The sequence below is a fragment of the Typopeltis vanoorti genome, chromosome 10 (assembly GCF_054136105.1).
Source record: "Typopeltis vanoorti isolate ZY-2024b chromosome 10, IOZ_Tvanoo_1.0, whole genome shotgun sequence".
Lineage (NCBI taxonomy): Eukaryota > Metazoa > Arthropoda > Arachnida > Uropygi > Thelyphonidae > Typopeltis > Typopeltis vanoorti.
Window position 1 is genome coordinate 23,872,434 of NC_143558.1, and position 25,803 is coordinate 23,898,236.

At 34.9% G+C, this 25,803-nt stretch overlaps 1 protein-coding gene across 1 annotated transcript in view; it reads left to right on the top strand.

The window, feature by feature from the left end:
• LOC150102230 (sodium/potassium/calcium exchanger 3-like) overlaps positions 1–25,803 on the top strand; it is a 119,301-nt gene that overhangs the window by 18,544 nt on the left and 74,954 nt on the right. The window contains exon 2 of the mRNA XM_090398687.1: positions 20,876–21,184. Within this exon, the coding sequence (XP_090254813.1) occupies positions 20,876–21,184 (309 nt within the window). The remainder of the gene's footprint in view (positions 1–20,875; positions 21,185–25,803) is intronic.

Consider the following 25,803-nt stretch of genomic DNA (forward strand, 5'->3'; position numbering starts at 1 on the left):
GTGAGTTTCTTATTCGGTTTTAAAACAATGTGGGATCTAATATCCCCTTAATTTAATTTAAAAAAAATACTTTTATTATTATATGCATGTAATTTTTAGAATTTTTAAATTTTTAATTTCTATAATTTTATACTGTATTATTATTATTATTATTATATGTATGCAAGACATAATAAAGTGCTTAAAAAGTATTATTATTATTATTATTATTATTATTATTATTATTATTATTATTTATATAAGGATTACACAAATAATCCTTATAACCAAGAAGGAGATTATGTAATAAAACAGTTAGTAAAGTATACAACAATAAAGATACTGATTATTATGTGATAATATTAATATAATACTCTTATTTAATATGAAAAAATAATGTAATAAATTATTCATATAATTAAATTACATAAACAAAAAAAATTATTATACAAAAAATTCTGAATAATCTCCTTTGTTAACATTAGAAGAACGTGTGTTGTAAATACATAATATATAAGCAAAAAAATACTATTAAAAATTTTAGTTGAAATCAATGTAGAAAATGCAGCATTTAGAGCTGAATTCTGTAAAATTATAAGTTGCAATGTCACTCAAGATGTCTATTGCATGTGTAAATATTTTAGCAATCAATAAATTACTATTACTAAAAAAAAAAATAATAATAATAAAATAAATAAAACAACTGGCTTGTGACCAGTATAGAAACATAATCACAAAACCACCGCCATCTATTATCTTCTGCAGATAAGCTCTGCAATGCTTCGAGGAAGAAATCAGAAATGCCTCCCAAAGAAACAATTATTATGATTAATTGAGTATATGTATATAGGCTGTATAAAAATAAGCAATGATATTGATATAAAAAAATGTACATATATATTAAAAAAATGTACTCTACATTTTGTACTGAACAGAAATTGTATATATATAAATAAACAAAAGGTAATATATATATATATATATATATATATATATATATATATATATATATATATATATATATATATATATATATATATATATATATATATATACCCAAAAAATTCCGTATAATTTTCATTGTCAATATTAGAAGAACAAGTGTTGTAAATAAATAATATAGAGGCAAAAAAGTATTATTAAAAATTTTAATTGAAAAAAAAATTATTATTATTATTATTATTATTATTATTATTATCTCAAGGATGGTATTTCTTCATAAAATCGTTCTAATTCCATAGCAGAGTGTCTCTAACCTATAAAATTTTCTACAATGATTATATTTGTCTCAAAGATCTCTAATTTTCTTTGTTCCATTAGCACTTTCTGTCTATTATTATTATCTTAAGACAATTAATTCAATCTGAACGTTGGTGTTTGTCTAAAACTAAAATTTAGCTATATTTAAAACTGAGATCTCATACCAAAGATTCCATTTGTTTAGATGGATATTGTGTCTAGTCTCGATCGAAGCATCTATACTAGTCTCATCACTGAAACAATTTTTTATTTTTATTTTTTAAATCCATTCTTATAAGAGCGACAAATCTTTACCATGCACCAATAATCCTATACTTTCATCATACTAGAATATCACAGGGCTTCCTTGTTTTTATTCTGAGTTGTTCTGTGACATTTGGGTCAATGCTCTACGTTGACCACTGCAACCGTGCGATGTAATGCAATTCTGTTACCCACATGTTTACAATCAACGAAGATTCCCCTATAAAGGATAGGTATGAGTTAGTCATAGTTTAATGCCTTGTGGTTGATCGATTTAATCTACGCAACAGAAGCAATTATTGTGTATTATTATGTCATATTTGTTCGTGTTATATTCAATCGGTATCGATGATGCCCTTTGGTTTGCAAGATCTGGGTTTGAATCATTTCTAGGACGTAAAAAACTTTTATCAGGATTTGATGATAAGTTAGCCGTCTCATACAAGATTAGGAGAGTTTCCCTCCCAAAAACTGAGGGGCATACTCTACGTGTATGCCTCTTAATTAGACATATCCATCTTCACCTTATAGCGAGTAGTTGAAGTAATCGCTCCGCGATTCAGGGTTTTCTAAGTGTAGCACGTGCTAATTGGGAACTTCTGCTGAGTATTAATTCCGATTGCAAAGAATCATCTTCGCCATGGCTTTTTAATTAAAGATGAGTTAGCGGGCTTCATATGAAAATGACAGGCCGTTAAAATTCATAATACAAAATCCTATACATATTTTAAAAACATTTTTGGGATCGTTTATGGCTACTCTCATCTCTAAACGGAGTCTAGCGTCTGTAGTTCAGTATTTGCCAATTGCATTTCAGAAATGGTTTGCTACACAATAACACATTCTCATTTATCCCCTAAATAACATCCAAGGAACATTCTCGTCTAAAACATTAAGTCTTTTGTGAGCACTTATAGCTGGGCATTAACCATCACGAAATGAACTTTCAGACTGTAATTGCATCCATTTACTAGCAAATCGGTGGGATGTTCGACGACCTCTCATATCTGAAGTGAATTGAAGAGAAAAAATTTAGACGAGAAAGAATGGATTAAGTTGATGATCCAACTCCTACCCCATTCGTTTCACTCACTATCAGACGTTCATTTTTGTTCACTGTCTTTATGCAAATGCTTCCACAGTCGCTATTCATTTAAGAATGTGCAAATATCACTCACGAAACAATTTTAATTCTATTATTGTTCTTTATTCTAATATTTTCCTTAGAACGTATCTAATTAGAAGATATATACAGTATATCTTCTTTCTTTTTTATGTTAGATCGTTCAATTGCAGTGCTTCCCAAACTTATGAATGTAAAGGCCCCCTTTGGAAAAATTAAAAGATTTCACGGTCCCCATAGAAAAAAAATCATAATAGAGACATATTTTATATTCAAGATTTTGCGTTTGTAAGCTTTTTTTGTGCTTCTTATCAATATCTTTGTAATGAAACTTGTATGAATAAGCAGATATTTAAGCAAAATTTGTGAACCCACACCAATGTGTGATTTTTTTCCATTAAAATATAAAAAATAATAAAAAATAAATAATAAAAATTAAATACGTTTCTTTTAAGATTAAAAATAATCTACTTAGTCTTAAAACATTTTAATTTTGTTTTCATTATTTCACGCTCCCCCCCCCCCCCTCAACAAAACTTACGGCCAGCAACGGGGCCCACAGTTTGGGAAGCGCTGGTCTATTGAATTAGTGAAATATAAGTTGAATAACTTCTTTGCTTGTGTCATCATAAACATTTGAGAAAAATCAAAGAATGAAAATAAATTTAAAGTAAAAAAATATTTTTTTAAGTACAAAATAGAGAAAATACACTCTAAACTTTGAGTGTATATATACACTGCTTGGAAAGAAGTCAACGGACACCCTATGGGCAAGGTACATCGCGCCATGTAACACGTCACGCGTTTGTATCCGATATAAATTGGAGCAATATGATGCTCCAGAGTCATTGCATGTATCCAGGTAAAATGCTTGCAAGAAAGGAACTGGCGGAGTTCGACTAGGGCGTTGTATGGGATGACATTGCAGGCCTATCTGTTCGACAAATTACTGATGAGCCATCTGGAGTCAATAATCAATGATACTATGCTGAGATGAAGCTCACAGAGTCAACTGCAAGTGCTATCCGCAATGGATGATGTCAACAGACGTCACAACAGTCCCGGACCTCATTATATGCACACAGAAAGAATGGTCCGAAATTCTCATTATTCGCTATCGTATGCAGTGGGAAGTATGCCCCGTAGGACTGCTGCAGTCATCATAGCAAAGAAGGTCCTGCATCTTATTAAGGTTGTTTGTTCCTCACACTATGATGTTTGTTGACTTTCAAGCAGTGTACATCTCTTTTGCTTGCAATATCATTCTTGTATAGCAACATTATAATAGCATTTGATCCTCTGGGACGTTTTAAAGCTGTAGGCAACTTACTTATTGTACTTTTTGTAATAAATCAACCCATAGAGGAATTTAGTAGATTTGTTTTATACCATTCCTACATATGAGGGGAAAGTGTACGAATCAATGCATTGTGTAGTTAAGGGTCAAGAACAATGTAATCTGTTTGATATTATATCTGAATAGCTAAATTTTGCTGCCTTTGTTGAATAATCCATAGGGAAGGATGTTCCACAGAAGTGAAGTCCATCTGAAAGATGAATAGATGTAACCGGTTGGGTAATCAGTAGTTCAACTGTAAAAGGATAATGGACGGCTGTTCATTGTGTTGCTGTAAGTTTAAGAGAAATGACAGAGATAATGAATTCCAGTTCTGCTAAACAGCATCTATGATCTATCGAAAAATGACACAATACCGAAGCGGATCCTCTGTGTGACAGACTGGAAAGAGAGAGAGAGAGAGAAAGAGTGTGTAAGAAAAGAGCTGTCATTTAGGTGAAATGGCCTCTTCTGAATAATAACAAGAAGAATTTTAGGTTTTATGTGAACCACCAACAGAAAGGTAACAGTTCTATACCTACCGGACACTGAATTAGAAAAACGTTTATTTAAAACCGTGTCGGACCTCCTTTAGCCCAAATTACAATTGGCATAGATTCCCCAAGGTGTTGGATTGCACCTACGTTTACAATATACCAGGCGTTCACTAGACAGTCATTTAACTGGCTCAGATTTGATGGAAGAGAACTTGGCTCCGGGATTTCTTTTTCTAATATGTCGCATACATTCTCAATAGGTTTAGATCCAGGCTTTGTGGTGACTAGGGAAGATGGTGGAATTCGCTGTCATGCCCGCTGAACCACTGCTAAACAATTCTTGCGCGATGGTAGCATTGTCGTACATCAAGCAACCGTCACCTGATGGATAAAAAGTCAACATTGCAGATGGACGTGATCTGCAACAATGATCAGATATTCCTTAGAGGACTCGACCTTCCGGCAATAGCAGGAGACCCGTTCTATATCAACAGAACATTCCTCGTACCATAACACTACCCTCGGAACCTTGAGTTGTGTTTACAAGGCAATTAGGGTTCATTGCGTCATGGGGATGCAGCCAAACTCTCTACCTACCATCGCTATAGGACAAGGCATACCGTGACATGTCGGACCACATGACTTTTTCCAGTGTCCAGTCAAGGTGTTCCTGACACCAATGTAGACGAAATTTCCATTCTTCGCAAAAATCAGTGGTTTCCGTATAGGCATGCAACTGCCAATACCGATCCTTTTCAATTCTCTGTGAATAGTTTGTTGGTCTGTTTGTCCGTACAAGCCTTTTCAGACGACAACCTCGTTCCTGACAGACTCTTATACGAGCAATGTCGATTATTTTCCCACTGACTGATTTCTCGCCTTTGGAGAAATCAGTCAGTTCTGCTGTTTTTCAAGATCGTGGCTCCAACAGACGAGCATCCACAACAGAACTCCCAAAGATCCTTTGTTTTTTTCCCATTATGATCAACAGTACTGAAGATTACTGACTACCAACATTCTTAAACAGTTATTACTCACAACATGTGATGCCGCAAGTGAACCAAGTATTTTGTGTATATGCGGCTTAAGTGACGTTTACGTATATCTTCATAAAAGTCTTCTAATTCAGCGTTTGGCATGTGTAGGTTTGTTGGATTTGTGATATATGCAGAGTTAGGAGGTAAATAAGCTGAAAAGTAGCTTTTCGAGCGAAAAAAAAAAAGAGCAAGGGTCGTCAATATTTGCATCCAAATGGGACAAGAAAGCATGATTTGCCATTTATACAAACATGGTACAATTTTTTATGTTTAGCCATTTTAAAGGCAGACTTAGTTCCGTTAATAGTTTTTCCGTGCAAGCTGTTTGGATATCAGCGTAGACTGCGCATGCGAAACTGCAATTTTTGTCTCAATCCACTTATGATATGTATTTTTCTCTTGGACCTCTCTGACACACACACACACACACACACAGAGAGAGAGAGAGAGAGAGAGAGGAAAACCATGGTTTGGATTCTGGAGAAGAATTTTGAGTAAAGTGGGGATTGAATACCCTCATTCCAACATGGATAATTTCTTTAATAAACCCACAACAAAGATGCACATTTGAGAAACGAAATGGTGGTTTAACCAACAAAAGAAGTAAAATTGTCGTACGTCTCCCCCCCCCCCCCCAGGCGTAGTTTTTGTTGCTGTAAGAGGACACAAGATTGTGAATGGTTAAGTGGAGCCTTTCACTAGAAATTAAACTTAGATGGAATTATGATCTGAATTACTAAGAAGAGAAGTTACCTCAAGGAGGACCTTATGAAAAAAATCAATGTACGAATCAATGCAGTTGTTGAAGATATGGAGAAGATTCTGGCTGATAAATGAACAGTTTGCTTTTTTACAGGCAATTTTTACAGCAAATACCTCAACGTCTCTTCCAGGTTGGTCAGGGGGATTGCTAAAAGGAAGTCAGATGGACGTGAAAGTCACCAAGGAAGATGACTTTACTGTTAATGTAGTTGGATTCCAGAAAATCAAGCTTCAAGGATAAAAATTCAAAGAGGATGACAAAAGATCAAAAGAGGGAAGAATCAAGATTGGGCAAGGAATATCAGTAGCACAAATACCACCTTTGTGGCGGGAGGATATGTAAGATGGTCTCTGATTATTGTCACAGTACTTTGGAGTTCTGTCAAAAACAGGAGATTGGATATTGATGTCTGAGAAAAAACATGTCTGTGTTTGGTGGCATTGAGAGCGAATATCAAACCACTGAAGGATGGAAACGAAATCAGAGTTTGGGGGAAAAAAACACTGTTTTTTATTTGTTTGGTTGATAATATAGAAGATCTTGAATCTTGGGTTGTTTGGTTACTGAAATATTTTCCAAATGAGTAAGAAGAACTGAACATGCTATCATCAGAAAAACTATGGATAGGTTTCAGGTCAGAGAGACACATCATTTATGTGTATGATAGGAACACCTGTAGATAATATTATAATAGAATAACTGCCATTATTCACAGAAAACTGCCTACCCAATTACAAAAAAAAAACGAAAGAGAATCCATAAGATGACAATTTGCTGGGCATTCCTGTACGCCAGATGCTATCAGAAGTCCTCGATGTGTGATATATCAAGGATGAGACGTCTTTAGCGAAGGCAGCCATGTGTAAGGTTGATGCATTGTATGTCACTTTGACATTATATCTAATATAAACAAGACATGTTGCTGTGTTTCTGACGGCTGCCTCATCACTTATCTTATTTTTTTATGTGCATCTACCAACGAAAAGTTGTCAACCGTACATCAATACCACGAGTGGATGGCCTAAAGATAAGCTAATTCATAAAACCTGCTGTACTGACTAAATATAGAACAATTTCAGGCCTTCAGAGTGGTGGTCTCACACCGAACGGTGAAAATCATCTCTGTAAAGACATTCACAAAACATCAATGCCAAGTGTGATTCAAAATGGTAGTTGTATTTATATATAGTTATATAGTCTTTACATAAAGACACAACAAGTTAATGTATCTTTTTATATGTGCTTCCACTATATCAATTCACATATGCTATTGGGGATGCAACTTATTTCTAGTATCATGATTATATATTTTTTTAACAGTTTATTATCATTCTCATCACGTATACAAGATATTTATGTTATACAATTCAAGTTGTACACTTCAATGTACAGTATTATACAATACAGTTCAATACAAGTTTTGCAATTCGATGTACAGTATTATACAATACAGTTCAAGTATTACTATCATTTTCTGTTGGTAATTACACTTCTTTTTGGCTATTTATTTGGTTACAATTAATAAATGTTTCCTTATATATACAAATGGAGTCAAATACATTTTGGATAGTTTTCGTAGTTTATAATAAGTTCCTGGTTTTTAATGATAAAGTAAGTTAGTTTTGTATTTATGTGTAACCAAGGGCCGTAGCCATACTGGTTACTAGAGAATTAAATTAATTCGAAACAGTCATTGCGAGTCCAGTGACCGTATCTATGATGGCTCACCTTACTCGGTTTGATTTGATGTACATGTTAATATATTAGTCTCCTAAGTGAATGAACTAGTTAGTATGTTGGTACCTTAATTGGATATGATATGTGAGTTATAACGATCTCTTAAACTATACGTTTAAAGTAATTGTCAACATTGTTTAGTCCCATGAGGTAGTCTCTCAATCTTTTTCTAAATGCATAAGCTGAGGTTATAGATTTGATTTCATTTGGGAGTTTATTGAAGCTGCTGGTCGCTAGGTATTCGAAGGATTTATGAATTCTTTGTTTTCCTTGGGTACTACCAGCATGTTCCGGCTGCATCGTAATCCATAGTCTACATTATATACCAACAAACTTTCAGCGTTCCTTTTTAAGTATAACAGACAACCATATAGTTTTTGTAGTGGTAGAATATTATGCATGACAAACAGATCGTTGGTTGAATGTGCGAAGTCAGTAGTGGTTATGGCTCTGATTATTCTGTTTTGTATTCTTATTAACGGAAGCAGATTATTGTAATAATCTCCATATATATTATCACTATATATACTACACCCTCCGATGTCAATGATGCTTAAAATAATCACCATAACTAAATAATGCTAGTGCAACCTTTCACTGAGACAGTCAGTGAATACGGGTAAGTTAGGCAAGATTGATTTGCGATAGTTGTTATAGTTGTCAGACATACACAACTGTATCTATAGTGCTGCTACCTTTAACTCGTGACCACCACTGTTTAAGGTATTGTTATTTTTTTAGTATATTAACACGTGAATGAAGCTGAATAACTAACAATACCCGTGTACACATATTACGTAAGCGAAGTCTTCCGAGAGACAAATCCATTAAACTGGAGGGGTGTACCGAATTGTAGTTGCTGTAGATGGTTCTCATTATGTATAAAGTAGCAAGCGTGATATGGTAACAGGCAGAAATATTCGATGACATATTTTGAGAGTTTCTGGCTTCGTTTTCCAGTATTTTAGTCTGTATTAAATTTAAAAAAAAGAGCTATATTAACTGCAGTGAATAAGAATAAATATTGATAAAAATAGAAATAATCTCAGAAGAAGATAAATAGAAAGAACGAGAGTCGTAAAAGAGTTTCACATAAAAAACACTAATTGTGGAACTAAGAGAGATGTGGGAACTAATTTCGTTAACTAGCGAAGCCAATGCGGGATGAAAAAAGATAATGAAGGCGGTCGAAAATAAACATCGAGGTAGACTAAGCAGTAAACACCAAAATGAGGTAAAGAAAATAAAATAAATGGAGGGAATAAATGTGCAGTAGAAGATCAACGAAATAGGAGAGATTGCAGAAGAGAGAGAAAAAGATAAATAATAAGGAAAGAATAAAGAGAGAAAGAGCAAAAATATTCCTCTGTCTGGATTTTATATTTTGAGGGAGAATAACGAAGAAAGAAAACAAACCCTTCTGATGAGTCTCCAGAGCTCATCGAAAAACAAAACATCAGACAAATGATTAATTAATAAAAAAAAACAATACGTGCCATTTTAGTTTAGAAGTTAGTTATAAATATCGTAAATATAACTGTTAATTCTCTGTGTATTTGTTTTTTTTTTGTGCGATGAAAAACCATCAAGTGTTGGGGATAAAAATCCTTCCCCATCCATATGAAACCTGCTAATTCATCTTCACACCCCAAACCTAGACGAGATTCAACACGAGTCTTTCCAACTGTATCCCACTAGTGCAAAGCATTAGTTATGAACACAAAAAATGTAATGTAGAACTCGTCAATATATTTATTTACTAGTAAACCATGTAATCTGCTCAAATACATGGATAAACTTATGAAGAAAAATTGCGAGATCTCATAAATACTGGAAGTCTTGTTCTTAGAAGTGTAGCTGACTTGATTAGGTTTATAGATTCATCAGGTTTCGTCTATTTATGATAAAAAAGAAATAGAATTTCCTGGAAGAAAAAAAAAACTTAAACTACCAGAATAAAAAAAGAAATAAAAAAAACGTGTGGAAAGTGATTTCTTAGCCACGTGATTAGAAGCCATGCTGTCAGCTTTCTTTCATGTTCATCGAAGAAGTTCGGTAAGCCAAAACTACTCGCTGACACCATCAGGATCATCTGTATCTAAGTACTCAGGAGATCACCAACAGCTTTTAAAAACAGAGATAGATGACAGAGTGGAATTTGGATGACACAAATCGAGTTGGACGCTACCATCGCCAATCGTAGTTTAAGGAAAGAGGATTCTATCGCCAGACAAACTATCTAAAACAGACTTTTCGCTGTGAAAAAACTAAATTGGTTCAAATACATACCGACCAATAGAAAAAAAAGGAACATCACTAAATATAATTTCTCTTTCCATTTCCTAATCAATAAAGGAATGGTCGTTGCAAATATCTGTACGTCTGATAGATTTCTGGTGGCGACCCACTTCCTTTAATAATAGCTAAGGGGTGATCACTATCTGTTTCCACACCTCTTCCTTTTGGCTAACACACAAAAGAACATCAGACACGTTCACTTTCATTAGTTTTCTTACTTTATTTATTGTAAACATGCTAGAAGACTTCCTTCCCTATCTTACTCCGGTAGGTAAGCGACTAAATCGCAACACAGTCATAAATAGAGCCCCCCCCCCCAAATCGGCACACACGAGAACGTTTTTTTTTTTCCTCCCCAATTCTACCGATAACTTTACAGTTTATTGTGTGCGTGTGTGTACCCTTTCTTGGCCATGACAGCGAGATAAGAGGACATTGATAGATTGTCGGAAGGGTAAAACCTGCATTGGAGACGGCAGTTAAAGATATGGTTACCATAACAACTGATTTACTCTCGCAAGACACCGTCTGTTGGGCTCATACTAATGACCTCATAAGCGTAGAGTAGGATTTGTTTGCCCAGGAGTTTGGTAATGGCTCTACAGTTGTTGTTACATGGAATTAAAAGAAGGCGACGTGAATAATTATGTATTTATTTTTGTAGATTGGGCATGACAGTGGACGTTACAATCTTGAAGAGTTAGGCGATATAATTTGTAAAAATACGAAGTCAGCGAGGCCATCGTTGTTGCTTCTCTCGATTGTTTATTAATGTGTTATATTTTTAAAAAAATTCTAATGAACACTCTCTCTCTCTCTCTCTCTCTCTCTCTCTCTCTCTCTCTCTCTCTCTCTCTCTCTATCTATCTTTCTCTCTACGCTAGTATTCTTATTTTTATTTGGCTTCTTTGCTTCCAGCCTTTTCAGATTGAAAGAGTCACCGTTATAAGTGCCTTAAGCCATGTAAGAATATTTTAATTTCCTTCTCTTCATTCTTTGCTTGCAGAACTTGTTCACTTATTTCGTCCCACCCACCCACTACCCCCCCTTCCCCGTATCTTCCACGGCAAACTGTTAAAAATCTAAGCAGATCAAAACCTAAGCTTTCCGTTACCAACAGCTCGTAGATTAATTACAAGTAATGCAAATATTTTCCAAACCAAGGTTCAATTATTAGAAAGAGTTTTGATTGCACGAAATATGGTTGGTTTGACAGACACATTCAACAGTTTTCGTAAGCGATTAAGTATGATTGCTTTTATATAAACTTCAAGTGAAAACGTTTTTAATTCAGAAAATAGATTTAAAAAGTAGAGTGTATGTGTTAGCAAAGATGCATTGGGTTAGGCCAATTTTGTATCGAATATTCGCGTAAAATCACGAATAGGTCTTGATCTATGAAAACTTGCAGAATTACACTATCCGTACATAAATAATAAATAAACAATTGCATTCATTCATCTGTGTATTGATATCTTTTTCTTTTCGTGTCTTATTTGTTGTATGGATTTGTAGTTCTCTTTCTTTCTATCAATGAACAGCTATTCTGTCTTTCTCTGTCACACCTTTTTTTATGTTACTCTTTGTGATGCCTTTTTTCTTTCCCATGGTGCTAACCCTTTAATCTTTCCATTACAAAAGCAAGAAAACATTTCTGAGTCTTTTAGCTGAGTTAGTCAGTCTCAGGCGGAGTGACACTATTCTTTCTTCTGTAAAACAGACAAACATTAGATGAAAACATTAAGAATTAGTAAATACATGAATGTTGGCTTCAACTAACTCCAACTTTCTCTCTCACTCTCTCTCTCTCTCTCTCTCTCTCTCTCTCTCTCTCTCTCTCTCTCTCTCTCTCTCTCTTATCCCTTGCATCCACATCATTTTGTATTTCTCGTATTTCCTTCGTAAATAAAAAACTATTCATTTGCTTTATCATTAGGTAAAAGTCTTCTTTAAATAGTTATTTATAAATGAAACAATGCAAACGTAGAAATATTTAATATTGGATATCACCATCCCAATTCTCTTTCATGAAGAGAATTAAATTCCTATTTATCATTGAAGCACTGCAGTTTGGTTTCTGAAAACCCAGCATGCACATTATTATTATTATTCACTCACCCATTACTTCCACTAGTTTTTCTTCCTCGATCTCACGATGCATTTTGTGAGACACAAAGTAACTGATTTAACACTTCCACTCGGATATACCCATGCCCTATCCTTCCCAATGCATTCTGCACTAGTCTGATTAACACCATAGATCGATACGAGTCACCCTCTACTGCACTTGTTAATTTGTTTTTGATTACTCTGATTACCGCATCCATCATGGCCTCTTAAAAGAATTTGCTGAAGCCTTCTCAATAAAGCCAAATTATGTAGTGGGGAAAATATTATTGATCGATATTTCTTATTACCCTAATCGTATTTATAAACATAATGAATGCCATTAAACACTGTAATTATCTTAACTGGTGCAGAAAATATTGTGATATTATTAGGGAAACTGATCTAAATGAATTTAGGATTTCTTTCTTAATCATGAAGTTATTTTGAAAAATGTACAGTCGAAACAGATCATGATTTGTAATGATAAATTTAATCGGGTCGGATATAAGATTTGTATTGATTAATCAAGACAAATATAATTTACTGTATATAGGAATTTATGAATGTTAGTGGGCAATTCTGCCTTTGAGATCAAATATGGAGGTTTTGGCCACTTCAAGACTCCAATAAGCAAAGTGGTGGTAATCACACCGGGCGTGAGAATCATCTACCAATTAAACAGTTAAAAACAATAATTCTTCTTCTTCTTCTTCTTCTTCTTCTTCTTCTTCTTCTTATTATTATTATTATTATTATACTCAATTAACAAAGTTCATTAACAAAGTAATAAAGTAACAAGAAACATGAAACAGAATAATTAAATCTTTGACCAGCAAATGAGTCAAATTTAGGCCTTATTATTATTATTTGACAGTACATGACATTAACAAGGAATTACTTCAACATCACCTATCGAAACAACAGAGACACATATCGTATAACACGACCTACAACAACTCTCTACATCCCCACACCCTTCAACAACTCATACGGTTCTTTTGTGAGATCACATCAGATACCCACGCAACTCAACAACCTACCAAGAAAGTTAAAATACGTAGATAACTACAGAACATTAAAAAAAACTCTGGAAAATATACCAACAAAGTTAATATACCATTAGCACTAATATACACATCACAAATCACTAGCATCCAATGCCAACATCCCATACATAAACAGTAGCAACAACATAAATAGTGAAGGCTAAATCCCACTCTCTTCATAAAAGCTAACCCAAGCTTCGAAGTAGGTGGGATTAACTTGCCTCACTCATCTACAAGTAATCCTTATAAAGAAATGCAGAAATTTGTTTGTATGATCACTCTTTCTCAAACTTTGAAAAAAAAAATTATTCAAAAAATTCTATATAATCTTCATTGTTAATATTAGAAGAACATGTGTTGTAAATACTTAATATAAAGGCAAAAAAGTATTATTAAAAATTTTAATTGAAATCCAATGTAGAAAATGCAACACTTCGTGCTGAACTCTGTAAAATTATAAGGTGCAATATCACACAAGATGTTTATTGTATGCATAAATATTTTAGCAATCAATACATTATACATTATATTCTATTGTAAAAAAAAAAAAAAAAATATTACTTAGCCTTTCTCAAGACAAGTGGAGTAACATTCAACACCATAATTCATGCAATTACATTCCATCCTATGTGTGTGTTCTCTGGACGATTTGCCTGTTTTGTGGGCGGTGGAAAAAACCGGAATTCTAGGAGAGAAATCATGTTACATTTATATGAGATCATCTGATTCACCTTCAGCTGAAAAAAAAAAAAAAAAATCCTTATGACGGAAATCCAATCCAAGTTTTTTGCAACGAAATAGTAAAAATATTATGCTTCTGATTGTGCTTAGAGAATTAATCCAATAAAGTTATTCAATAATAGAAAAATATGCATTATTTCAAATAAATGTAATTATTTTAATAATAAAACCTTAAAAATCATTACCGGAAATGGACATAGGAATTTAGAAAATCAAAAGAAGACTCTAGATTGTATCCTGTACATGTAGCTTCCCCTGCATACTCGGCTGTATTGTCGTTAAGCCTTTCTCGAGCTGTTTGCGGATGTCACATTTAATGAGAATTTCAACATCTGAAATGTTGAGTTCTTGGCAAGGAATAGAAAAATAAAAACTATATAAATTAATTTATATGAAGAAGCTTTATACAAGCATCGGCTAGTTTTATACCTTCGCTGACACACTCTGTGAAATTCAATAGAGATTTCTTTGACTTACTAACCGTTGTTTCTTGGTATGAACTCTCTTTATCACAACACGAAATAGCCATCAGTTCCCGTAGTGACAATAATTCTCTTCTCTTTTCTCACAAAGTGACAGCTCCTTTACCGCTCTATAGGAGAGCAGACGTGTGTGAGGTCATTTTCTGTTTGCCTCTTGAGAATTTGCTGTGAATTGTGTGTTTTAAGCGTTGCAAAAGGCATGAGTCGAGTTGGAAATTCTATTTCGGGAAAAGAATTGGATCTTGGATTTGAAATATTAAACTGCTATTTAGTTGATTTCATGATATAAGAGTTAGCAAACTTTGATTTTTCTTTGAAGTAATCAGAATTTTTAAACTATAGCCATGAAACATGCGAGCATAGAATTATGATTTTCTTAAGATGAGTTTTGGTTATTTGTGAAAAGATTACCCTTTTGTTCTTAATATACTTTTTATGAATAAAGAGAATGAAAAACATGAGTGTATAAAAGGAATATGCTACAATTAGAAAAGCTAAAACAAATAGCTAGACATTTCTACGTGTCATTCGAAATTGATAATACGAAACATAGACATGATGGGAAGTTGAAAAGTAAACATTGAGAGAGCGTACACGAAGTGTAATAAAAAGTATGAATATATAAAAGTAGAGATTTGAAATACTACCAAGTAGAAAAGGTAAAAAAATAAAAATCATCTTCCGTATGAGACTGGCTAACTCAGCCTTCAGTTGAAAAGTCCTTATGAAGGTTCTCACATTCTACGAGAAGGGCGAAATTCAAACCCACGTGTGTCTAATCAAAAGTCAACTTCGATACCGTATGAGCTATGGAGGGTTACTAAAAAAAAGAAGACAAAAAGTGAAATAAAACATAGAAAAACAGAGAGGATTTGAACCCAGATCTTTCCAATTTTAAAGGATTCTCGCAACCAACTCAATTACTGAAGCTCAAGAAGTAAAGTAAAGTATAAATTGGAAATTGCTAACAAAAGTTATAAAATACAAATGAAACAATAGAAGGAAATGGAAATAAGGAGAGTAGAAGTGCCAACTACAAAAGAAGGAAAAAGAATTAAAAGCAGGAATAGAGATTTGGAAAAACAACAACCAGAAAATAATTCATATACAAGTCGAATCGTGCAATTTTTCTATTTAAGTATGTCGTATCGGTGTTCTTCTGCTTAACATTGTGTAAATACTTGTTGCATTGCTGATAGAAGGGAATTCGTTCAAGTTGTAGTTCTGCTATACCCCCATCCATAGCACTGTTCTGTGCATTTTGATAGGCTCCTTGTAGACCACTTTTCATATTGTGTATTATTAGCATTCAAATTCTTGAGACGGATTATTGAGTTGGTCGATTGGACATAGGCTATGCATGGTCTCCTGTATTATTATGTTATGTTTTGGTAACTAAGTTTATATCTCGTCACACATTCCACGAATATGTTTCATTTTTCAGTTCCAGAGAGAATTCACTAAAACCATTTAAAATGAACGGATATCAATGGTAGATACAGTAAGCCTCTTCCAATTATTATACTGAGTAGTTCACAAAGAAATACATGTTACGTAATTTTAAATTATGTAATTCATTTGTGTGTGCGCGTCCTGATTTTGGCTCTTGAATCGATTGCTAAATTACCACTAAATGTTGTAATCCGATTATAGTGAGATAATCCTATTTAACTTTCAGCAATTATGTTCCGTTTACGTTTATAAGGAGCCCCATCTGCGTAATTTCTCTTCATAATATCTTTCATTTAGTAAGACAATAAGCCGAATGCATCAACTGATTGTTCTAGCCACATAGTGAAGACTTACACTTGCTAATAAGTTTGCTAATACAATTTAACAGATATCCTAAATTCAGATGTATTCGATCCGATAAATAATATATTAAAATATGCGAAAAATAATATATTACAAATTGTATGCAAACACATGAACATTATATGAAAATCATGTACATTGTCAACCATTGGCGTAACCTATTCCATTCATTTTCAACTCTATTTGATAAGAAAGATAATTCTCGGTACTATAACAAAAAATATAACTTTTAAGCTACATCAGTACATAACTAATATTTCATTATTCATTTTAATATACAATTTTCCTTACTAATGACAAATTTGGACGAAGTTCAATTGTTCATTGATTCAGTTCTTTACAGGGTGATTTTAAAACTGAAAAAGTAGACAGCAAAATGAAGCTTAAAATTGACCAAGAGTGTAGTTTACTAACAGGGTAGTTTTAGATGAATACAGGTTGAATAATGAGATTATAAAAGTGCTCCTTTATAAAAGGATTTGTGAATTTTAGTTGATACGGAATTAGAGTTCGACGAACCCTATCTGTAAGACAATTAAGGAAGGGCAAAAGACTCTAAATTTTATTATTTAATTAAAGGCATGTTTCACTCTTAGGAGAAAGGAAATTATGATAGCGTTCTATCAAGTCTCTTGTCAGGCAAATATTGGATTACGGCTCTAAACTTTACTCTCCGAGGTTTTTAATGGTTGTCAAGAGAATCGAGATTGTTCAGAGAAGACTGGCTTAGAGCTTAGTGGTAGAGAACTGCATTACAGTATCTATTGGAATCGGTTGAGTAATTATAATTTATGTAACAGGAGTTTGAGTAGGAGGAGATTTAATGTAGTTCGAAAGTTTATTAAATAGATGAGATTTGTTCTTAGGATGTGTGCATTGTCTTGAGCAGTTGGTTATAAAAATTCCGAACTTGTGTAGTTCTCAGAAAGAATTAGATAGTTGTTATGACTCGAGGAGGTTGTTTAATTAAAACTATTTGATTTTAATGATTATGTGCTACAGTAATTTTGACCACGTTCTAGTTGCTATTAACGTAAGAAGCATCTAAATATATTTTTACATTTAAAGGTAAGCGATAGTAATCTTTATGGTTTAGTTGATAATATTATCATGGATGCTAATATACATCCTCTGTCCAAAAAGAAACCGAACTTTTCGAAAATAGATGAAACTAGTGGTGCCACTTGTTGTATCTTTTTGTTGTCGAAAGCGGCAACCTTCATTAGTGTTGTGTCAACTGTTTGTGGCATTTGTTTCATTAGAAGCCGAGTTATAGTGCCAAGAGTGACAGTGTGTTTTGACGAACGGTCGGAAAATGAGTTTCAAACAGAGAGCTACGTTGACTTTTGTGTTAAACTTGGTAAATGTTTTACCGAAACGCATCAAATGCTTCAAAAAGCATACGGTGATGAATACTTATCCCGTACTCAAGTTTACGAGTGGTTTAAGCGATTTCAAAGTGGTCGTGAGACGGTTGAGGACGACGAAAAACCGAACCGTCCAAAAACTGGACTGAGCGAAGTTAACATCCAAAAAGTGAGTGATTTCATCAAACAAAACCCGAAATCGTCCGTGAGATTGATTGACGATGAATTGGGGATTCCAAAATCAACTGTGCACAACATTTTGACCGAGAGTTTGGGCCAATTTCCGATTTGTTCCCCACAAGTTGATCGACGACCAAAAAAAGTATCGAATTGAACACTGCAAGGATCTCATTAAAACCGCTCGTAAGAACTCAAACTTCTTGAAACGATCGTTACTGGTGACGAAACGTGGTGTTTTGAGTATGAGCCTGAAACAGAGTGCTCAGTGGAGACCACCAGAAGAGAGGTATCCGAAAAAAAGTCGCTTGGAGAAGTCAAAAGTAAAGAGAATGCTGATTTGTTTCTACGATTCCAAGGGCATTATCAACAAAAAATTCGTTTCGCCTGCCCAAACGGTCAATGATGAGTTTTATCAAGAAGTTTTGAAGCGATTGATAGCGAGAATTCGTCGCGTACGGCATGAATATCGTGACGACCGACCGTTCGTCAAAACACATGGTCATTCTTGGCACTATAACTCGGCTTCTAATGAAACAAATGTCATAAACACTTGACACAACACTAAGGAAGGTTGCCGCTTTCGACAATAAAAATATACAACAGGTGGCGCCATTAGTTTCTTCTATTTTCGAAAGGTTTGGTTTCGTTTTGGACAGAGGGTGTATAATAGTATCCGTAAACAGCAATTATGGTCTTGATCCAGTCTGCTAGTAAATTTACAGGCCTTGTTATTGGAATAATGTCATACAACGTAGGCTCCTATGAGGATTACAATCAACTCTACCCATAGGAATTTTTTTAGGTCTTGGATAAGAGGCTTTTAATTGTCAGATGTTGCATTAATAGTGTTTAAAAAAAAAAAAAAAATCAGCTAACGCCTTTTTATTCCCGTATATACGGGAGTAGGTGAGGCCATTTAGCCCTATCTAACTTTTGGAGACTGAGTGGGCAGTTCAATCTCCACTGGTACCCAATCAGAGACAGATGGCCCAAGGCTATCACTAATTAAGAGGTACGCAGTGAAGAGAGACGGCTCAAATGTGCCGCCATCTCGTGGTCCCTAACCCTAACACAATATATTTAATGTCTGAAATAATGTGGGTTCTACGGTCGATTTTCTTGAGTTTACAGGACGAAAAACCCGAGTTTCCGGGAGGAAAAACCTGCTTGCCCGTGCCAGAGATCGACTAACTCGGGAACCGGTCGAAAAAAGGCTTAGAAAAATTTCCTCTAGTCGCCGACTAGACTCGAAACCAAGACTTCCTTCGTGCGGCCAAGCGCGATGGTGTGCAAACGCCACATCCACTGAGCTACACAGGCTCCAGCATTGCCATCCATCACCCTCCAAGGGAATCAATCACCGCATCTCACGGTCGATTGATTCATAATCTAATAGTGTTTAACAAAAACTAATTTTTACTTGGACATTTTCAATGATTTTAAGTTATTAAATCTCTTCATTATAAGGATTGACCACAAAGGTCCTCCTATTTTCGGGGACAATCATAAAACAGATGCACAAGTATGATGAAATAGAATAAACCTTATACATCTAGGAAGGTTAGCCAACGACGAAGCTTAGCAATGTCATTGGTTTGATAAGGATAGGTTAGATTAGCGATGCGGATCTTACAAGGTCACTTGGCCCATGGTCATTAGTATTTTTATAATTGAAAGGAACATGACCAATATTCGTTTTCACAGACTGGACAATTCAAATTGGCCAAATCATGACATAAATAGTTATCACCATATTCGTTTCAGGTTTCTTGATCGATGAATTAGTATAATAGGAGGCGAAAACTAACATGAGCTGACCTCTGGTGTTCAAGTTTGGCTGCAGCTTATACATAACTGAATTTGTAGTCAACTATTATGAGAAATCCAAGCTCAGCTGTACGATAGATCGTGTCCTAATTACTGAGCGGTATAATGAGTATCTAATTGTTATTCTGTGCAGTAAATTAATTTATATATAATTAAAATAGACACAAATGGACATTTTATAATTAGATTATGAAATATTTTATTTTCTGTACTGGATATTTTTTTTCTTCACACAGCACGAATGGTTTCTTAATATCATTTTGTTGTGGCGAACTATTATTTAGCAATGCAATATATATATTACGTATGCTAACCAGCTTGAGTATAATCTAGTCCGGTTACTATGACAACCAAACAATCACATTCCATTAGAATCTTCGGCTACTTTTTTACTTGTAGGTCATTATTTAGCAGGCCGCTCTATAAAAATAAAATTTATCAGTACGTGTGTGTGTGTGTGTGTGGGTGGGTGGGTGGGTGGGTGGGTGGGTGGGTGGGTGAGAGAGAGAGAGAGAGAGAGAGATGAAAAATAAACCAATCCTTCAGTTTAATCCTAAAAGCCCATTCTTGTTTTATGTATTGCATCTGGTATACCACCAGTTAGTTAAACCTGCCCTGAAGCGAGATTTGTTTCCATAGCAACCGAGCATCTGATAACAAACATGAAATCTGGTATCCGTCATAATACTCGATCGCATTTCTTTAGCGTCGATTATTCAAAGGAATATAACATCAAACAATTTTAAGAAAACTTGTATAAATAAATAAAAAAAAATCAAATCTTTGTTTACGAAAAATATAAACCACGACTTCCTGCAGATGGCACGCTGGTTAAAAAAAATTAAACACTGTTTTGTTGTGAACATTCGTTGATTGATATTACCCCAGACCAAGGTGATGTACAATCAAAGAGATTTTATTATTTATGACTGAATAAATGAGTCATATTTACACTTTACTATTAAATATTGTTCTATTGTATACATGTTTTCTTGAAATATAATTTACATTGATCTAATTTATTGTACATTTCAGGCAACAGATGGCGCTCACAAGAATCGACTCATCTCGAAAATTCAAGAGGTCACCACTTGTCCCGTCGTTTACATGGCATACGTTCAACGACAACACATAATCACAACCGTCCCGAACAAGAAGAGTCCCCACCCCATGAAAACCATTTCACAACAACATCAACGATTACACATCACCACAGTGCACATCAACCTGTGGAAAGGAACCATCTGATTTCGACAACCGTTAGGGAAACGACGACTACAGAAAATTTGACTCATGTGCCTGGCACCAACACCTTTGAACCTTTTGAAGAATGTACCCCTCCAGGTAAGAACTTTTGGTATAACAAATGTCTTGAAATTTTACAAAGTTATGAAATATAGATGGATATTAACATGATTTCAGGTGAATTTTATGAAAATTGTGCGCGCGCTGCAATCTAGATTAAATGATGGGATGTATGAAGATGTGAATTGATGACAATATTCTAGAATGCGAGTGGAAGAAACATTGGTGAATTTTCTGGCGGACTAAAATGAGAATGGATGGAAGTTGTAGGGTTAATGTAATAAAATATAATTTTTTTTTCAAGGATCTGTGTAATCCTGAGAAAATTATGTTTACTTCCATGGCGCTAAACTACCAGAAGAAAGACGTTATAAGTTCGATTTTAGTCCTGAACTGGAAGAACACCTTTTGGGCATATTTTTAGCCAATCTTCGAGATAGTCGATTTCTGGCACAAGCAACTAAGATTTCTTCTCCAGAGATTCGTGTTTCCATCCTGAAATTCAGTAAAAATGTCAAACACACACTATTTCAGACAATGATATATTCCTTTTAAGGATTTGGACCACGAGATGGTAACCGTTGTCTGCTGTACTCTTTTTACCCCCTAATGCCTCGGAACTCATCGACAGCCCTGATATAGTTATCTTTGATGTCTAAAGGAGGATACCAATTACCTACCAATTTCCAAAATGTTAAGACTAAAATGTTTATTTTATTTACAGCCGAGGAAGCAACTTAAGTTTTGAAGTCAGTATTTTTATTTATTTATTCGTATGGAGTTTCCTCTCTTTTCTCACCTGTCCCTATTGGGACGAGTGGAGCCTCTCTCATGGGGGGGTTAAGTATTTATGTGTGTAGATCCGTGTGTGTTCACGAGGACGGTTTGTCTGTTTTTGGGGACGAAAAAACGAATTTCCGGGTGCAAAAAAAAAATTGCTTTCGTATGAAACTGGCTAACTCACCTTTAGTCGAAAGAGACCAGATAAAGGTTCCTCACGTCAGGAAAGGGCATCGAACCCAGGTCTTTTCGACTAAAGGACTTCGTCTATACCGACTGAATGATTGATTGAAGTATTTATCTATTAACTGCATGTTTAAATACCCTCGCAGGTACAGTTATCAGAACTATTACATACAGGAATTCCCTGGGGTATTCTGCTGCAACATAGTACAGTATTTCCAAATGTAACATTTTGTTCTTTAAATTCCGAGGTTACTATTACAGCAATACGTACTAGATATAATTAGCAGTTGACAGAGACAAGCTACAGGACGAAAACGTATAGGTTTTTCTCCAGTATACTTCCCTTTACCTAACCATGGAAAACGTACATACACAGACACCTCACAACTTTTCTTCTGGCTACTTCATTTAAATATTTTTTATTCCTAAGGATTTGAAAACAACTTTTTTTCACAGGAATTTTTGCGAGATGTCGTTTTGTAGATGGAGTTTAATAATTCATAATAATTTGCATTTTTAATGGATTATCGAAATATAAAGTCTGTAGCTTAATCGTAATTGAAAAAGAACGTCTGTTTTTTATTCTATCTTTTGTACGCATCCTTTATTGTTCTTTCTTTCCCATTAGCTGGCAAATAATCACTTCAAGACAACAACAACAGCATCGATCTCTTCAACTTACTTTTCGTGCGTCATTCTTTCTTTTTATTACGAAATGATGATGCGTTCGGTTAATATTTGACAACGTTCCACACAACTGCAATTTCCTTAATTCACATGTTTACAGCCTTCCCCCACCTACTTCATACAATTCATTGTGGTGTTCTCGCTACTCACAAGTTCATGTAGGTATTGCTATCCGCCTTCCTTTCATCGGATTCGGGAGAATGGTTTTGTTTTCATATTTTATTAATAGAATGTTAGCTTAATACGTGTCCTTTTGTTTGTTTTTTCGTCTACATTACTTTTTTTTTGTTGAGTGTTTGTTATGCATAATAATAAAGATGCTTTCTCTACCACAGCAACAAATAACAGACAGAGTTGCGCGAATAATAAACAAGATATTTCTTCCAAAATAATTTCGTGTCGCTTTTATCTAAACACAGAATGTTATAAGAGTATCTCTGTATTGTGTTTATTATATATATATATATATATATATATATATATATATATATATATATATATATATATATATATATATATATATATATATATATATATATATATATATACCGCTTGCAGAGGTCAACGGACACCCATATGGGCCATTACCAATAAGGGTAATGGCCCATATGATTAATTACCAATAAGCGTACTTATTAGTTGTATAAAAAGCGTGTACAGTGAGCAAAAGCTTGGAAAGCTTTGGTATGCGGCGACAAATCACTCTGCAGTTTCTACTGAGCAGATGGACGGGTGTGTGTGTGTGTGTGTGTGTGTGGCGGATGCCCGGTGAACGTCTCTTATTAGAAGGCGTTATCCTAAATATGAAATTCGGAGGTGGACCTGTTTTTCAGGTTTGGCCTCGGACCTCTGTTTGCGGTGCCACGAACATTGAGGTCTGCAAAGTATGTGAACATTTGGACAATGTCATGCTTCCTACTGTGTGGTGTGTCTATAGAAATGACCGTTTTTTTTTGTCTAACATCAAAGACATTGCACTGAGTCATAAGCTGCTGCTGCAGTGTGCTTTGTGGTTATCAACATCACCACAGTAGCTGGCCTCCACAGAGCTCATTATATGTCTATAGGAAGAATGGCCCAAAATTTCCATTGATCGCTATTATACGCGTGTAGAAAGAGTGCTCCGCAAGATTGTTGCAGTCATTGCAGCAAATGGAGGTCCTACATCTTATTAAGGTCGAGCCATGGCTGTTTGTTCCTCACACTATGGTGTCCGTTGACTTCTTTTTCAAGCAGTGTGTGTGTGTGTGTGTGTGTGTGTGTGTGTGTGTGTGTGTGTGTGTGTGTGTGTGTGTGTGTGTGTGTGTGTGTGTGTGTGTGTGTGTGTGTGTGTGTGATCTTCCAACTTTCCCTGCTTTAAGTTCTTCTTTTCTTCACTCTTCTATTTTCTTACTTTTTTTTATTTTTATGAGTCTCAGTCTATCCAAGTGTTTGGGTTGTGTTACTCCTGCTGGTGTTATTACCTTAAGGGACATCTTTCATCCGATCTCTTGTGGCGGAGTAATCTCTCCACACGTTACTTCACCATGAGACAAAAGATAGTTCGAATTCCTTCTGATTGGAAGAACTTTTAAGGCCTCTCTCACGGAACTGACTGAGGCAGTCTTAGGTGGATATTTCACTGTTTTTCTGTACCTACCAACCAAAACAACTCCCTACGTTTCGATGGTATCCTTTGATTGGAAAAAAACTGGTTCTGATTTCATCTGTGACCCTAGGAACCTTTTCAATCAAAGGTGAATTGGAGTCATATGGATGTAAAGGGTTCATACATCCGGAAAATTCAGTTTATCGACATTCGAAATAAGGCAACGAGAAACCACCTCACATCCACCCCACCCCACCCCCCCACACACACAGATGACTCTCGTTATTCTTGAATGTGCATTGATGGCATAACGTTCCATGTACTCTTTTAAACTTTCTCTCTTTACTCATTTCTCATCTGTGTGTAGATGCAAGATGTTTCAGAGCATCTTCACTGAGCACCCTTTCAGTCTGAAAAGAATAAGAAGCAAATAAAGGAAGGAAACATGTCATGCATCCAAAGATAAGCTTATTTTTCACAAGTGAAAATTAAAAAAAAACTTTTCGATACTTCATTTCACCTCCTAACTCTGCACATAGCAAAAATGCAATACTGAATTTTTATGCAGATGCAAGTGCTTACGATCACGAACTCAATGAATAATAATCGGGGAATACAATGGACTTCTTAAGAGGCGTGTATGCAGGTTACTACTTTAACGAATTTGAATTCGGATGGGTGGGCTTGTTTTGAATTACAGGGGCAACATCAAAAGCCTTGTCTATTTCCCCTGTATCCACCAGGCAACTCGCAAAACATGAAAATCAAATGATGAAAAAAAAACCCATTTCACTGGCGTAATTGATTTTTCACATCATTTGACTCTGTGTAACCCAGTCCAGTAATACTAATGAGATTTCGCAATAACAGTTTAAGGAAATTTAATTTTATTATTACTGTTGTAGTTATTTTATTTATTATTATTTCATCATTTTATAAACATGTTTATTAAGTTCTGTCATTGGTTTTGAATTGCTTAACCAAGGATTCCGTAATCTGTAGAGATGGAATAAAGACTGAAAACTTCATTCGGGAAGTGACTCCATAATTCAAGACGTAACGAGATTACAGAGACACGAGATGTTCCCAGTAAACATTCGATTCGGTAGACGCTTCATAGATTTACAAAATGGTGTGTGGAAGCACGTACAAACATCACGGAATATCGCGCTATAAAAGTACTCATTCAACGTAGCCCCCGAGTAAAATGTAGGTCGTTTGTCAGACGAGATCCAACGTAACTTCGACATCCTTTTCAACACGTACTCCATAAAGACGGAACTTGTTGCCCTGAAAAGCGCACAATCCCGCAATATCTTAAAAGATGAAAAGACGAAGTCTGAAAAAGGGTCATTCTGCACCGAGTTTACTTGCTCTTTTACGAAAACCGCTCAGCTTCTACTATCTATTCACAAGT